The following is a 14,378-nucleotide window of genomic DNA, read 5'->3' as shown; positions in this document are numbered from 1 at the left end:
TTACGAACCTAAGGGGAGCATAAATTCAAATTGAGGAAAGACGGATGTAGAACAGACGTGCGGATATTTGCCTTTAGCCAGCGAGTGGTTAATTTCTGGAACAAACTTCCATATGTCGTTGCGAAGTTGATAGGTTAAATAAATTTAAGGAGGAACTGGACAAAAATTTAGAGGTAATGGTTGTGTGAATTATTATTATTATTATTATTATTAATTAATTTTTATTTTTTTTGGATGATGCTACATAAGCTCATACGCTTGCTTTCTTGCATCGCATGCAATTATTACTACTACTACATCGGCAATCTCCAAGGCAGAATTCGCTGGTCCCACAGGAAGTAGTTATTGTTGGTGACTATTGTCATGGAGACGGAAAATATACTGTGAAAAAAAAGATAGGCGGAATTGGACCAAGGTATGTCTGCCAAGGGCAAAAGTTGATGACGTTTTAGAGCAGATATCTTTTAAGGGCACAAAGGGTGATATTGTTGTACACGTTGGCACTAATGACATTAAGAGTAGATCTGCAGATTTACTTAGCATGTACAGGTCAATTTTGAAGAAAAGTGGTATTAGGGTTAAATTTGAGTCTGCAATTCTACCCATACACGACAGGAGGGAGTACATGATGAGAGCCTTGTCGATCAATTCGGCCCTGGCTAGATTGTGTACGGCTCATGGGGTGGAATTTTTCCCAGCGTGGTCTGTACATGTTAACAGGAGAGACTGCTTCTACAGGGATGGGATACACTTAAATAGAAGGGGTGCAAGAGTATTTGCTGATGATATCGAGGCAGTGTGGGTCGAAAAACTACTAGCTTGGGGGATTCACAGACTGAAAGATTAAAACTAGCCGCAGACAGAGCTGAAAATGATTCTTGCACTGCTTCTGTTAGAATGAGAAGCGGCCTGGAGAGCTGGATGCTGGGGATTTCACGGACTAGTGGGAACAATCATGGAACAAATAAATACATGGGCTATGTTAAGTTAACTAAAATTAAGAATAGGTGCATGTATATTTCTATTTTCACCAATGTTAGGATTATAGTAAATAAATTTGATGAATTTGAAGTGCTGGTTGTTGTTGTTATTTGGTTTTTAGGAGCATTAGCAACTAAGGCCATATTGCTCCGGGGATATGCGGTGGTCATCCCTAACCTTTCCGCATCCTCCGTATTTGGTGGTCACGGGCTCGAACCCCGGTCTAATCAAGAAGAGTGTGCTACGCACTGCTGCTCCTGGCTACGGAGGCGCCATTGAAGTGGTGGTTAAGACATCAAAGGGGGATATTGTTGGGATATCAGAGACGTGGTGTCACACAGATATAAGCAGTGCAAAATTGTAATTTGGGGAATACAATATGTACAGAAAGGATAGACAGGACAGGAAGGGAGGAGGAATTACGCTGTTAGTTAGGAAACACATAAAATATAAGGAAGTGCATCCAGTTTACATAGATGAACAGTGCAGTATTGAATCAGTTTGGCATGACATAAGCACTGGGAAAGCAAAATTGAGAGCCTAATGACTCTAATAAGTACAACGAACAATTGCACAGAGAAAGAGTGGGCAAATAAATCAGAATGTCTTAACTTCCTAGATAGTGATAAAGTACGGAATTTGTGGATTCGTCACTCGCGCACTAGAAAGGCTTTTGTGGATTTATTAGATGACTGTTTTCTATATCAGCATGTTCGAGAGGTAACCAGAGGGAGTAGTAGTAGTGGCAGTGGCATGTGATGCAAGAAAGCAAGTGTATGAGCTTATGCAGCATCAGCCAAAAAAAAAAAAAAAAAAAAACACACCATTCCCTCCAAATGTCTGTCCAGTTCCTCCTTAAATTTATTTAACCTGTCAACTTCCACAACGACAGATGGAAGTTTGTTCCAGCAATTAACCACCCGCTGGCCAAAGGCAAATTTCCGCACATCTATTCTACACAGATCTATTCTACATCTGTCTTTTTTTAATTTGAATTTGTGCCCCTTAGGTTCGTAGTCTGAACAAGTGGAAGGATCCCATCAGAATTCAGCGTGCTCAACCCATTCAAGGCCTTATACACCTCAATGAGATCACCGCGCAGATGCCTACTCTCCAGCCACTGCAATTTGCACAACTTAAGCCTCTCTTGGTAAGAGGATCCCTTCATTCCCCTCACCAATCTTGTTGACCTTCTCTGTACACGCTCAAGTAAATCTACATCCTTCCTAAAATGAGGCCTCCAGACCTGTACGCAGTACTCAAGGCGTGGCCTGACCACTGCCCTATATAGAGAGGGACAATCACCTCCTTCTCCCTGCTAGCAAAATTCCTATATATCATTGACAAAACCCCATGACCTGCCCTGGCAGCCTGTCTGCATTGCTTAGAAAACTTCATATCTGACTGCACAATTACTCCCAGGTCTTTTTCATTTTCTACCACATTAAGTGTAGTACCACACAGTTGGTACGTTTCTCTGGGGTTACTTCTACCCATATGCAGTACTTTGCATTTGTCAAGGTTAAACTTCAGTTGCCACTTCTTAGCCCATCTGCCCAAATTATCTAGATCCTGTTGCAGTAACACACTGCCATTACTGTCATTAACAACCCTGCCAACCTTTGTATCATCTGCAAACTTCAACATTAAGCCTGATATACCTTCATCAATATAGTCTTGATCTGTTTATCAGTAGTGATTCTTCGTGCATTAAGAATCTGAAGATAAAGGAACCACTGGGTAGCAGTGATTACAGTGTACTGATGTAGAATTTACTTAAAAATGTAACTACCATCAGGGCTAAAGGGAACGATTTTTGCTTTCGTAAAGGTAACTACAGTGGCCTCGGACAGTTTTTGTTTTTCAAATCTATACAGTGGGATCAACTGATAATGTTACCAACATCAAATTCTGAATAGGAAGCATTCAAGGAATTAATCTTGGAAGCTACTAGGCTTTTCATACCAACCAAGAAATGTTGTTCAACGTTTAGGCCTGAATGGATGCCATGTGAACAAATGACACTCGTGGCAGAGAAGAAAAATGCATGGGATCCATATAAATTATCAGAAGACACAGAAGCCTAAGGTAGATATAAGCTAGTCCGTAATCAAATCACAAAGGAGGTTAGGCAAGCGAAGGCAGATTATGAGTAATCTTTGTCAAAGGATGGTAAAAAAAAAAAAAAAACCAGCAAGGACTTCTTTATTTATATAAACTATAGAACGAAGGGGGTGAATCAGATTGGTCCACTTGATATCGGTGGTTCGACTGCTCATGATCCTGCTCAGAGAGCTGACAAACTGAAATGAGTATTTTGCATCTGCATACATTCGCACATGAGTAATTCTGTGAGGAAGTGCAGGATAGAAGCTTATTATTAATCTCTAACAGGGAGCTTAATGATTTTGCAATAACTGAGAGCAAAGTGGAAAAGAAATTTTTTAATTTAAATATAAGAAAGACATCTCGGGTGGATGGGATCTATCCAGTTATAGTAAAAGAGGCGGCATAAGAAGTAAGCAAACCCTTAGTCATTATTATGAGAACATCCTTTGACTCAAAGGAAATCCCCACGGACTGCAGATGTGCAAATGTATCCCCAATTCACAAAGGGGGATCGAAGGGTGACACGAGTAATTACAGGACTATTAGTTTAAATTCTGTTGCGAGGAAAATAATGGAGTCACTGGTTAAAGAAGATCTTATACACTTCAATCAGATCACCTGCGAGGTGATCTGATTGAAGTGTATAAGGCCTTTAATGGGTTGAGCAGGCTCAATTCTGATGGGATTCTTCCTCAGATTACGATCCGAGGGATTCAAATTCAGGAAAGACAGTTGTAGAACAGATGTGCGGAAATTTGCCTATTGCCAGCGGGTAGTTTGATGGCGAACAAACTTCCATCTGTTTGTGGAAGTTGATAGCTTAAATAAATTCAAGGAGGAACTGAACAAACCTTTAGAGGGTTTGTTCGGTTTGTTACCGTGTTCACAAGAAGTACAAAAGTGACTTTTGTACTTCTTGTGAACACGGTAACAAACCGAATAAGGTGGTCTCTTAAAAGAAGTTAAATAACAATTTTAAAGTTTAACTTATGTGTGAATTAATTTATTTGTGTCGTCGTTTTTAGAATTTCGCGACAATTGCTTTTTAATTCTCATGATGGCTTGTGGTGTTGGTTGGTTTTTGGAGGTTGGTGGCCGCCGTCTTTCCATCTGTTTGTGGATTCAATTGACGTGATATGAGAGTTGAAGGCATGCTCATTTTAATTAATAGTTATTTTAACTTGATTCATTTATGACTATACACGGGGGTAAGTTCATGTTGAGTGTTTGAGTGTTGATAGATTAACAGTCCTACTCAAAAGGTATGAGATTTTCACCTATAATTTAAGATTACTAAAGTGGAAATAAAAGGCCCAATTAGAGACATGCAAATTTTACTTTGTATGTCAGAGAAAATAATCGGGTGAGTAGTTAAAGAAGCAACGAAAGATCTGGACAGGAATATGGCAATTACAACAAGGATTTCATAGGAAGAGATCTTGTCTGACCAATATGATTAGCTACTATGAGGTCATCAAAAAGGAAGTGGTTGCAACTGCAAACAATGTTTTGACGTCATAGATTTAGTGCAGCTTTTGATACGGTTCAACATAAACGACTACTCTACAAATTGGAGCAGTGTATAGCACCGGAAGATAATTAATATGGATAAAGGGCAGACTGAGTTGCAGTAAACAGTGGTTATTAACCACAGCTCTTCATGGACTAATGTTATGAGTTGGGCACCACAAAGTTCAGTTTTAGGCTTGTTATTCTTTTTAGTATTTATTAACAAATAATTGATGCAGGCATATCCAGTTTAAGATCAAATTTGCTGATGACAGATCCGATGATAGGGTGGTTAATGACAGTACTGTAATCAGGATATACGACTTCAGCAAGGTCTGGACAAATTAGGCAAATGGACCGAGAATTATATTCCTCTGGATGCCTGTAATGGGAATCGTATCCGTGTACAAAAAAATTTGTGAATAAAGAATTTTATTATTATTATTATTATTATAAAATGGCAAATTCAGATTTAACGTAGATAAATGCCAGGTGATGCATTTTGGAAGCAGTAATCTCAGAATACGATAGCAACTGTGTGTCCCTGCAACTCAAGGTAATGGAAAACGAAAAAGACCTAGGTGTAATAGCACAGTCCAACATTGTTTTCTGAGTAGAGCCAGAATGCTTTTAAGACAACCCTCCGGTAGGTCGTCTTGCAGTAGCATAAAGGGTTGATTGATTTGTGTGGGTTTTAATGGCGCAAAAACAACTATACTTATAATGCGTGATATAAAGGGGATTTTGCTAGCAGGGACAAGGTGATTATTCCGTTGTATAAGACAATAGTTAGGTTGCACTCAATGAATACTGCAAACAGATTAGGAAGTGTCGTTTTAGGTAGGAGGTGGAACAGGTGCAAAGAAAGTAACAATGTTAGTCAGGGAACATAAAGGGGTATTGTTATCAATAAAAAATTCAGTTCTGAAATTGGTAAGTCTGAAAACTAGGCATGTATCCAGCGTTTAGTAAATGAAATGCAGGTGGTATCCTTCGTCATAATTGGAATATACACACACAGGGGAATAAATTCAAATTTAAAAGGGCAGATGCAAGATAGATGTTCAGAAATTTGCATTCAGTCGGAGATAGTATGAATCAGAGCTGTGCTACTCAGGTATACTCCTCTTATTATTTTACTAATTTTACTAATTCAGTCGGAGAGTAAGTTATTGTTGGAATAAACTTACACCTGGTGTTGTGAAAGTGTGTAGTCTGAATAAATTTGAAGGTTTGAACATTTTTTTTTTTTTTTTTGTATAGTACAAAGAAACTTGGGTAGTGTTAGAATATACGTTTGTCCTTACATGCCTACAGATGTGCTTCTTTGATAAATAAACATAGATAGCCTTAATTACTTGATTGTATCTCATTTTTTTTAAGGATGAGTATTTAAAATGGCAGTGATGTATCTATTTCAGGTATAAATCTAAAAATAACCAATTACACGTTCAAAGCTCTGTGAGTAAAATGCATTATATATATTCACATTAAAGAGTTCAATATGAATACTTTAGTGAATAATAAAATAAATTATAATAAACATAACTTATGGCACAAAAATCAGTGAAGGAAATACAGAAACGTCGATCTCCTGTCCCTATACAAAATGGCATTGTGTGTGTGTGTTCACGTGAATTTCGAATAGGGAAAGGCCGCTACGTGTGATTTTACATGACATTCATCTCCCAAAATAACCATTATTATACCACGTGGTTCTTTTAAGTTAAATATTCAGCCCATTAACTATATACGCTATATGATTAAGTAATCTTATCGGAACTCATCATCAGACCACACTTCGCTGTACTAACACAGGACGTTTTTAACAGGTACAGCCAAGTATGGTCTGATGAATTCCAGCCAGGTTCCCAAAACGTTTCTCAATGGTATAGTATATTTAGTCAAGGCTAAATATACTAAGTTAAAAACCCACGTGGTATAATAGTGATTATTTAAACAGATAAATATCTTCGCAAGGCTTTAGAAGATGGCTTTGCAATGATGGCTGCCTACAGCAGTCCCAGAAAAGGGGCTATATCTTTCCCTTCCATGACCAAAAACAATAGAATTTATTACAGCTACATGACGATTAAAGCTTAATGATTTCCCGGAACACCACTTTAGTCCCCTATTGAAAATCTTGGGACTGCCCTTGCTGATTGCTATCATTACAAAAGCATAATCAGTAGCACAAATACAAATTTAAAATGCAGCCATCAACAACCAGCTAACTAAACATTTAATAGCTTAGTATACTCATAGTAGATACTAAGAACCATTCATTCGATTCTATTAATTCCATAATTCATCTCTACCAACTAATTTCAGTAACCAATTAAAATCTAAAATGATATACCTGCGTAAAATTGGCCAGTATAAAATCCAACGCCGCTTCCTCTAAATTTGGGCAGTAATACGACAAACTGAATCTATAAATCCCGACACAGTTTTCGGCCACAAGCTGATCTATTAAAAATGAAGCACACTGCTGGACTGCATCGTTGACCAGCAACTGATCAGCAGCAGGTAAAAGTTTCTCCACGTTTTTTTCATTGATTTCTACCTGGCCAGTATAAGCAAAGTCTAAAATTAAAGCCATAATATCGGCGTTAATATTAGGAACAGTCACGTCTTTGACATCCCCCGAAGAAAGTGCACTGGTGTAAAGAGCTCTGAAGAAGGGACTCATCGCCGATACAATGGCACGATGGACGCCAAACTTTCCCCCATCCTCAGTACGAATAATTCCATCGCAAAGTTGATTATTTTGACGCAAGTTCTTCAATACGGGACAAATATGGCTGACAAAATCTCCACTCCCGGACATTCTAAAAAACGTTCATCACCTAAAAATTGGCATCTTGTATTGCACATTGGTATAAGTTTTAAATTACTGTTATTCAAAGTCTCTTAAAGGAAACAATCAAGTTCATAAAGACCGTTATTATGCTCAAGTCGTTGGCACTTCTGGAATGCATTGTATGAGAGACACGTTCTATCATGGAAGCGCTCTATCGCGAGTGTATCATTTACTGCGCGTAACGGATTACAGCGCCAATAAACATTAAAAAAACTAAATTTATTCTGTAATTTTATCAGAAAATAAGATATAATTATTTTATCTGCTTCAAGTTATAATTGTTTGAAATAATTGAAAGATTGGGAAATTGTAAGATAAAGGCCGGATGTATTCATTTGTTGTTATCACTTCTTAACAGAATAAAAATATCGAGAGAATTTTAAGAAATAAGTGCACTTCAATTTAAACTGCTCCATGGATTTTTAGGTTAAGGAGGCAAATTACTTCAAATTATGAAGAATTTCACAATACGAGATGTTACAATAATGATGCCAATACATAAACTTCGGTTTATCTAAAAAATTCAACTGTGTGGCAATGATGCAAATGTACTAACTAATGTCATAATTTGAAATTTAAATAGTTTTGAGGCTTTCTCGCCTAAAATATTATTAGTTAATGACGATTACAAAAGTATAGTTAAGGTAAGAAATGCAGACAGTATCCAGTATACTGGGACTTGCAATTATATGCCCAAGGGTTCGGTGTTGAATCCATTGTTGTTTTCTATATTTACCCATGATACTGACGAAGGCATATCAGGCTTAATGTTCAAGTTTGCAGACAAAGGTTGGCAAGGTGGTTAATGACAGTTTATCTTGGGCATCATAGACAGTAACTAACATTAGTGAGACTTGGCACAATGAATTTAGGTCGAATTTCGAAACGGACCCAACTAGGTATCACTACCGAGGTTGCAGTTCTTGTTGCTTTATGATCTTTACCAATTCAGATCATGATTTATTTCTTTGACAGGCGTCAACTATTCGTCACTTTAAACTCCTATGAAGTCGTTGTGATGGAAACTTTTTTTACGGGTAAATTTGTTAAAATAACTCTGATGTTCATAGCGTCATCGACAAAACACTAAGCGAACCCAGAAATTTCAGTTTTTATCATTCCTTGTTAGAAAATGATAAAACAAGGAAGTTTTATTATTCAAGTTACTTGAAATTTTTCCCTAACGTGAGAATTTCTACTCCAAAACTCTCTGTACAGAACAACTGGCAAATCATTTTGCCAGTTGGATTAAGGGCAAGTTGCTGCTATGTATAAAAGAATGGTTGAGTGGGAGAAGACAGAGTGGTAATCAATGGACATTGCTCTTCGTCGACTAATATTATTAGTGGAGTTCCCAATGGTTCAGTGTTGAATCCATTGTTGTTTCTATATTTACCCATGATACTTCATATCAGGGGTATATTTACCCCTGATATGAAGGCATATCAGGCTTAATGTCCAAGTTTGCAGACAAAGGTTGGCAAGGTGGTTAATGACAGTATACTACTGGAACTATATATCTAGGACCTAGAAAGTTTAGGCAGATGGGCTGAGAAATGGCAATTGAAGTTTAACATTGATAAATGCAAAGTACTGTACACGGGTAGCAGTAACCTCAGAGTAAGTCTAAGCTCATTTCCGGTAAACTAGACGATCCCAGCATCGATAGCGTCATCATCCTGCCCAAGAATAACAGACGAATAAGTAATCGGCAAACATCTGTGATCCGAACCTGCCTTCGACCAAATCAGCTCGCTCAATCATATGTTCACATCAAACACGACTGGACTTCTCAACGACTTAAAGAACAACCATGAAGCAATTTGTGTTGACAATGGCTACAGAACAAAGTTTTTGCAGATACCTACGCTATCTTGAAAATTTAGACCATTTCATCATTGTCTTACGTGGCATCTCTAATTGAGGATCATCTGTGCTCCTTCTCCTGTTCCAGTTAGCCTACAGCATCCTCGCACTCTGCTTGGACAGTCGCTGACTGTATATTGAGGATTTATATCGAGCATAATCTGTCTTCGGCTTGTATCTTTATCCCTGTGTTTGTATATTTCATATTACCCAATATAGATTTTGTATTGCTATGTTATGGTTTTGTTTACCCTCTTAGTATTTGATTGCTGTCTAGGGGTAAATGTAACTTTTACTTTACCTGAATTAAATAAAAAAAAGAGAAAACTGCGTTGTACTACAACCAGGGTAGTGGAAAATTGGGAAAACTGGGGATAATTGTGAAGTCAGATATGAAGTTCTCTGAGCAATCCCGACAGGCTGCCAGGCCAGCTCATGGGGTTTTGTCAATATTATACAGGACTTTTGCTAGTAGGAATAATGAGGTGATTATCGCATTGTATAAAGCAACGGTCAGGCCACATTCTGAGTATTGCACACAGGTCTGGAGGCCTCATTTTAGAAAAGATATGGAGCTGTTGGAATGAGTACAGAGAATTGCAACGAGAGTGGTGAGTGGAACAAATGGGTGCTCTTATCAAGAACGGCTTCAGTTCTGAAAATTGCAGCTCTGGAAACCAGGCACCTGCGAGGTGATCTGATTGAGGTGCTCAAAGTTTTGAGTGGATTGAGCAAGCTTAATCAGAAAAGGTGAGGAAATTTATTGGGATGATTACTCGAATCACTAAGGTTGACTGGGGAATTAAAGGTAAGGCGCTGAACTTGCTATATGAATGTGTATTTATCCTCATGGTAACCTATGGTGCACCAATTTGGTTTGAGCGTGTAAGTGTAAAAGTATTTACCAGAAAGCTTAGTTCCATTCAAAGAGTAATGCTCCTTGGGATGTGCATGGTATGCAGAATGGTGTCGACTTCAGCTTTGCTGGTTGTGACTGGAAAATTGCCCATTGATCTGCATTTGGTGTATTGTGCGTTGGCTTACTTCGTCCGCCGTGGCATTCCCTGTTCTTTTCTGAATATAGAGGTGGACATCTTGGTAGATCCCAGGAAGAAAAGAGCAAGAATCTGGGACGCTTTGGTAGAAGTCTGGCAAGCTCGTTGGAGTGTTTGTGATAAAGGGCAGATTACACAATTTTTTTTCCCAGATTTAAGAAATGCAGCCTCGATAAAATTCAAATGGTTTGCAAACTTACAAGCTATGTTCTTATTGACTGGTCGTGGTTCCATTAATGCAAAGTTGCATGATTTAGGAATCACTGTAAGATCTAGTTGCCATTGTGGCGAAAGAGAATCATGGGAACATTATGCACAACTGAGGAGTACACCGATCTACGAATTGAATTGGTATCTCGGGTGAGTGATCTCAATCTTATGGTAGAAGGCTGCGAGACAATTGTAGTTGATAAACAGGAGAACTTCTTACTTTCCAAGCCTTTGAAACTGCAATATTTCTTAGGCGGAAGACTCTTCTGCATCTGGAAGCCTTGGATTTGTAATGCAGTATGGTGTAGTGCCGAATTACCTAAAGTTCTGTGAAATCGTTCTGAAAGGCTTTGCTTTGGTGGAGTCGTGAGTCTGCTGTATCCACTGCAACTCCGTGTGCTAGCATTTCTATTCTCGGCAGCTCCTTGCGCTGCTGGCTTTCCAACAGACTGTGAACAGATGTAGCTCTTTCCAATGAAGTTTGGACTTTGTCTGAAATTTAGTTATATGTATATTTGTTTTTTATGTAATTTGATTATTATCAGTTTGTTCATATCAATCTTTTTTGGTGGTGGCAGTTTTTCCCTCCCTCTACTTGGGTAAACAGAAGAGGGAGTATATCAGAGTACTGCTAAATTATGTGCAACTGACAGTGGGGTTGCCATTGGTTGGGACCGCTTTAATTAATAAATAAATAAAGCTTAATGTTGATGGGATGCTCTTGCTCAGACGACACGCAATCAGGTGGCACACATTCAAATTGAGGAAGGACAGGTGCACAATAGATGTGCGGAAGTTTGCCTTTAGCCAGCAGGTGGTTGATTGTAGGAACAAACAGCTGTTGTTGTGGAAATTAATAGTTTAAATAAATTCAAGGAAGAACTGGACAAACTATTGGAAGGAATGAATAGGAATGGGAGGTGTCGGGTTTTTTTTTTTTTTTTTTTGCTGATGCTGTATAAGTTTGCTTTCTTGCATCATTTGCCACTGCTAATATTAACATGAATAAAAGTAGCGTTTGCATACATTTGTTTTGTTTTTTTTTTTTTTTGAAAAAGCCGATATTGGAAAGTTAATGCTAGGGAAACAAGCTTAAATAAATTCAAAGAATCTTGTCTTGTAGTTAAATATTCAAGAACACTGAATAGTACGAACTGTCCAGCAGCAATGTCAGAAGTACCATCAATAACATTGAGTGAATTCAAACTCTTAGACAAGACAACTAGCTGACATAATATGGGTAAAAGAAACAACAGTATCACCAAGAAATAAGGGATGACGAGCTTCACTATAAGTTGTGAAATGCATTTAAGAGGGTTAACAGAAATAAAAAGGGCAATGGGGTAATGCTTCTTATCATCAGCACTCTGCGCATAATAAAAGCTTTCCCAGATTCATAAATTATTCATGCCAGCATAGAACCTATGGTGTGAAGGTAGATGGAAGCAAAGTAAAATAAAAGTGCGAGTATGCTATAGACCAGAAGATTATAACGACCCTGTCTAAATGGAGATGAAATTGGCGAGCAAGTGAATGTATTATTATGGATGATTTCAATTTTCCTCATTGATTGGAAGAAGCAGGAGAGAAACTCACATGGAGGACAAAATTTTTAAATGGACTAGATAATTATTATTTGTATCGGCATGTCAAAAGAAAATACTAGGGGTAACTAGACAAGACAATTAGCTGACATAATATGGGTAGCGGAAACAGTGTCACTCAGAAATAAGGGATGATGAGCTTCACTATAGCTTGTGCAATGCATTTAACAGGGATATTCCATACCTAATCGCCATATAAGAGCCATACGATATCATGTGATTGACAGAACAGGAACGATTAGAAGGGAATGACCACACAGTTCTACGTCGGAAGTGGAAAAGAGAGTGAAGTTGTTAAAGGATTAAACTCAAATTAAATTCAGAATTAAACTGCATTGCTTACATCAAGCAAAAAATTGCATGAGGAACGTGAATGCATTAAATTTATGGAATATCTTTAAAGAAATTAAGTCAGTGTTAGTAAGATGGCGACCGTGCAACAGAAAGCGCAGTGTGAGTTGTGGTATGCTGAATTTAAATCTGTCATAACAGTGCAACGTCAATACCGACGTACTTACAGACAAGGTGCGCCAACAGGCAAAACTATAATACGTTGGTTTAATCAGTTTAAGGAAACTGGCAGTGGCCATCTTACTGACTGAGGCGGTGCGCGTAGGAGTCATTCTGCGCGCACTCAAGGCGAAGCCAAGGTCATTGTTGAGGTGTCAAATAAAACTTAGTGAGTTACCACACTGTTTGCTGCTAAGATCACAGCAATCGATCAAATATTTCCGAAGATAATTAAAAGCGAAATCACGGACACCTTTTTCGATGACCCTGTATAAGAAATCACTGTCTAAGACAAAAAAAAAAAAAAAGGACAGAACAGCAAGAGCGGGGACAAGGAATTCAATTATGTGAATACAAAGGAGAAAAGGAATCAGAGCTCATCCTTGCATGAGTATGATGGAAAAATTCTTAAATAACACAACTGATGAACTGAACAGGTAGTTCGCATCGATCTCTACTTAGCAATAAGTATTTCAGTATTAGCGATACTGAAATTACAAAAGATTGTGTGTGTGTACACACACACTAATTTTGAGACGCAGCGAAGGAGTGCATTGAACCATTAAAGTTAATTACGAGGGCATCATTGGATTCGGGAGAGATTCATTTGAAATGGAGGAGTGCTAATGTGTCTCCAATACATAAAGAAGATATGTGAAAGAATGAACAAGATAAAAGTGTACATACAATAGAAGAGACATTACAAACAAGAGAAACGGACTGAGTTCCAAAGAGAATCGTCGCATTCCATACCAGAAATTTGTTATTGCGAACAACAGCTACATGTTTGAACCGCTTAAAGTTAACCGTAATGATAATACGGAAGAAAGCTGCCATTGGTTGGTATAAAAAGGGAACACTAAACCCAAAAACGAAAGCAAACAGAGAAACATCTTTGGTAAAAGTTACGTTGAAGTGCCAGTAGTGTCCGTAAAGAACTGCGCTATATGACTTTTAATTTTTATGGCACATCTACTGCTCAAAAAAACCATTTAACACCAAGAATACCAGACGTCGTGGTCGCTGTTATTCAATATTTAATGGGACAAGGACTGCTATGGCCATGTTCTTCCTTTCAAGGCGTCTTGAATAGTAATAGTGTTTTTGAGTTCGGGGGTCGTTGCAATTGTGTTTAGGACACCGTTAGTGGATCATGAAACAGAGCAAACAGTTCTATGGAAAACGAGTCACGTCAGTCTCCACATCAGTTGTTCGAATATCGGTGGGAACATCATCTACCACTGCGCCTACAATGGAGTTCAAGGAAGCGATGGTTATGATGTACAGTCTACTGCTCGTGAGTCGGACTCGGACCATTGGTTATAACTACCATCAATGCCGATGTCGTGCATAGACATTTAAGACAATTTTGTGATGCCACAACGGCAGTCCTACGGAGCAGAGTAAAAACCTGGTTTGTTTACAACGAAGACCAGCGTACGGCATATCGAAGATCTGGACCTGAATCCGATCGAGCACCTTTGCGATGAATTGGAATGTTGGATAACGGCGCCGCCTATGCGCTACTCTTCTACAGATCAAGTGGGGGAAGGGAGGCTGCATTGAAAGATGAATGGAGTCAAATTCCTGCTACAAGAACCAAAGTGTTCTAAGACAGCCCGATGTTGCTATTCGGGTACACGTAGGCCTACACCTTATTAACTTATTCAT

At 38.4% G+C, this 14,378-nt stretch overlaps 1 protein-coding gene across 1 annotated transcript in view; it reads right to left on the bottom strand.

Annotated features, from left to right (window-relative positions):
• The window catches only part of LOC150081075 (kelch-like protein 10), a 47,777-nt gene extending 40,348 nt beyond the window's left edge, over positions 1-7,429 (bottom strand). Inside the window, exon 1 of the mRNA XM_090380907.1 lies at positions 6,959-7,429. Within this exon, the coding sequence (XP_090237033.1) occupies positions 6,959-7,429 (471 nt within the window). The remainder of the gene's footprint in view (positions 1-6,958) is intronic.
• Between the last annotated feature and the right edge of the window lie 6,949 nt (positions 7,430-14,378).

This window comes from Mastigoproctus giganteus, chromosome 9 (genome assembly GCF_048544385.1).
Source record: "Mastigoproctus giganteus isolate SK-2022 chromosome 9, ASM4854438v1, whole genome shotgun sequence".
NCBI classification, from domain to species: Eukaryota; Metazoa; Arthropoda; class Arachnida; order Uropygi; family Thelyphonidae; genus Mastigoproctus; species Mastigoproctus giganteus.
Note: the sequence above shows the minus strand (reverse complement) of the source record. Positions and strands in the feature narration are given on the sequence as shown.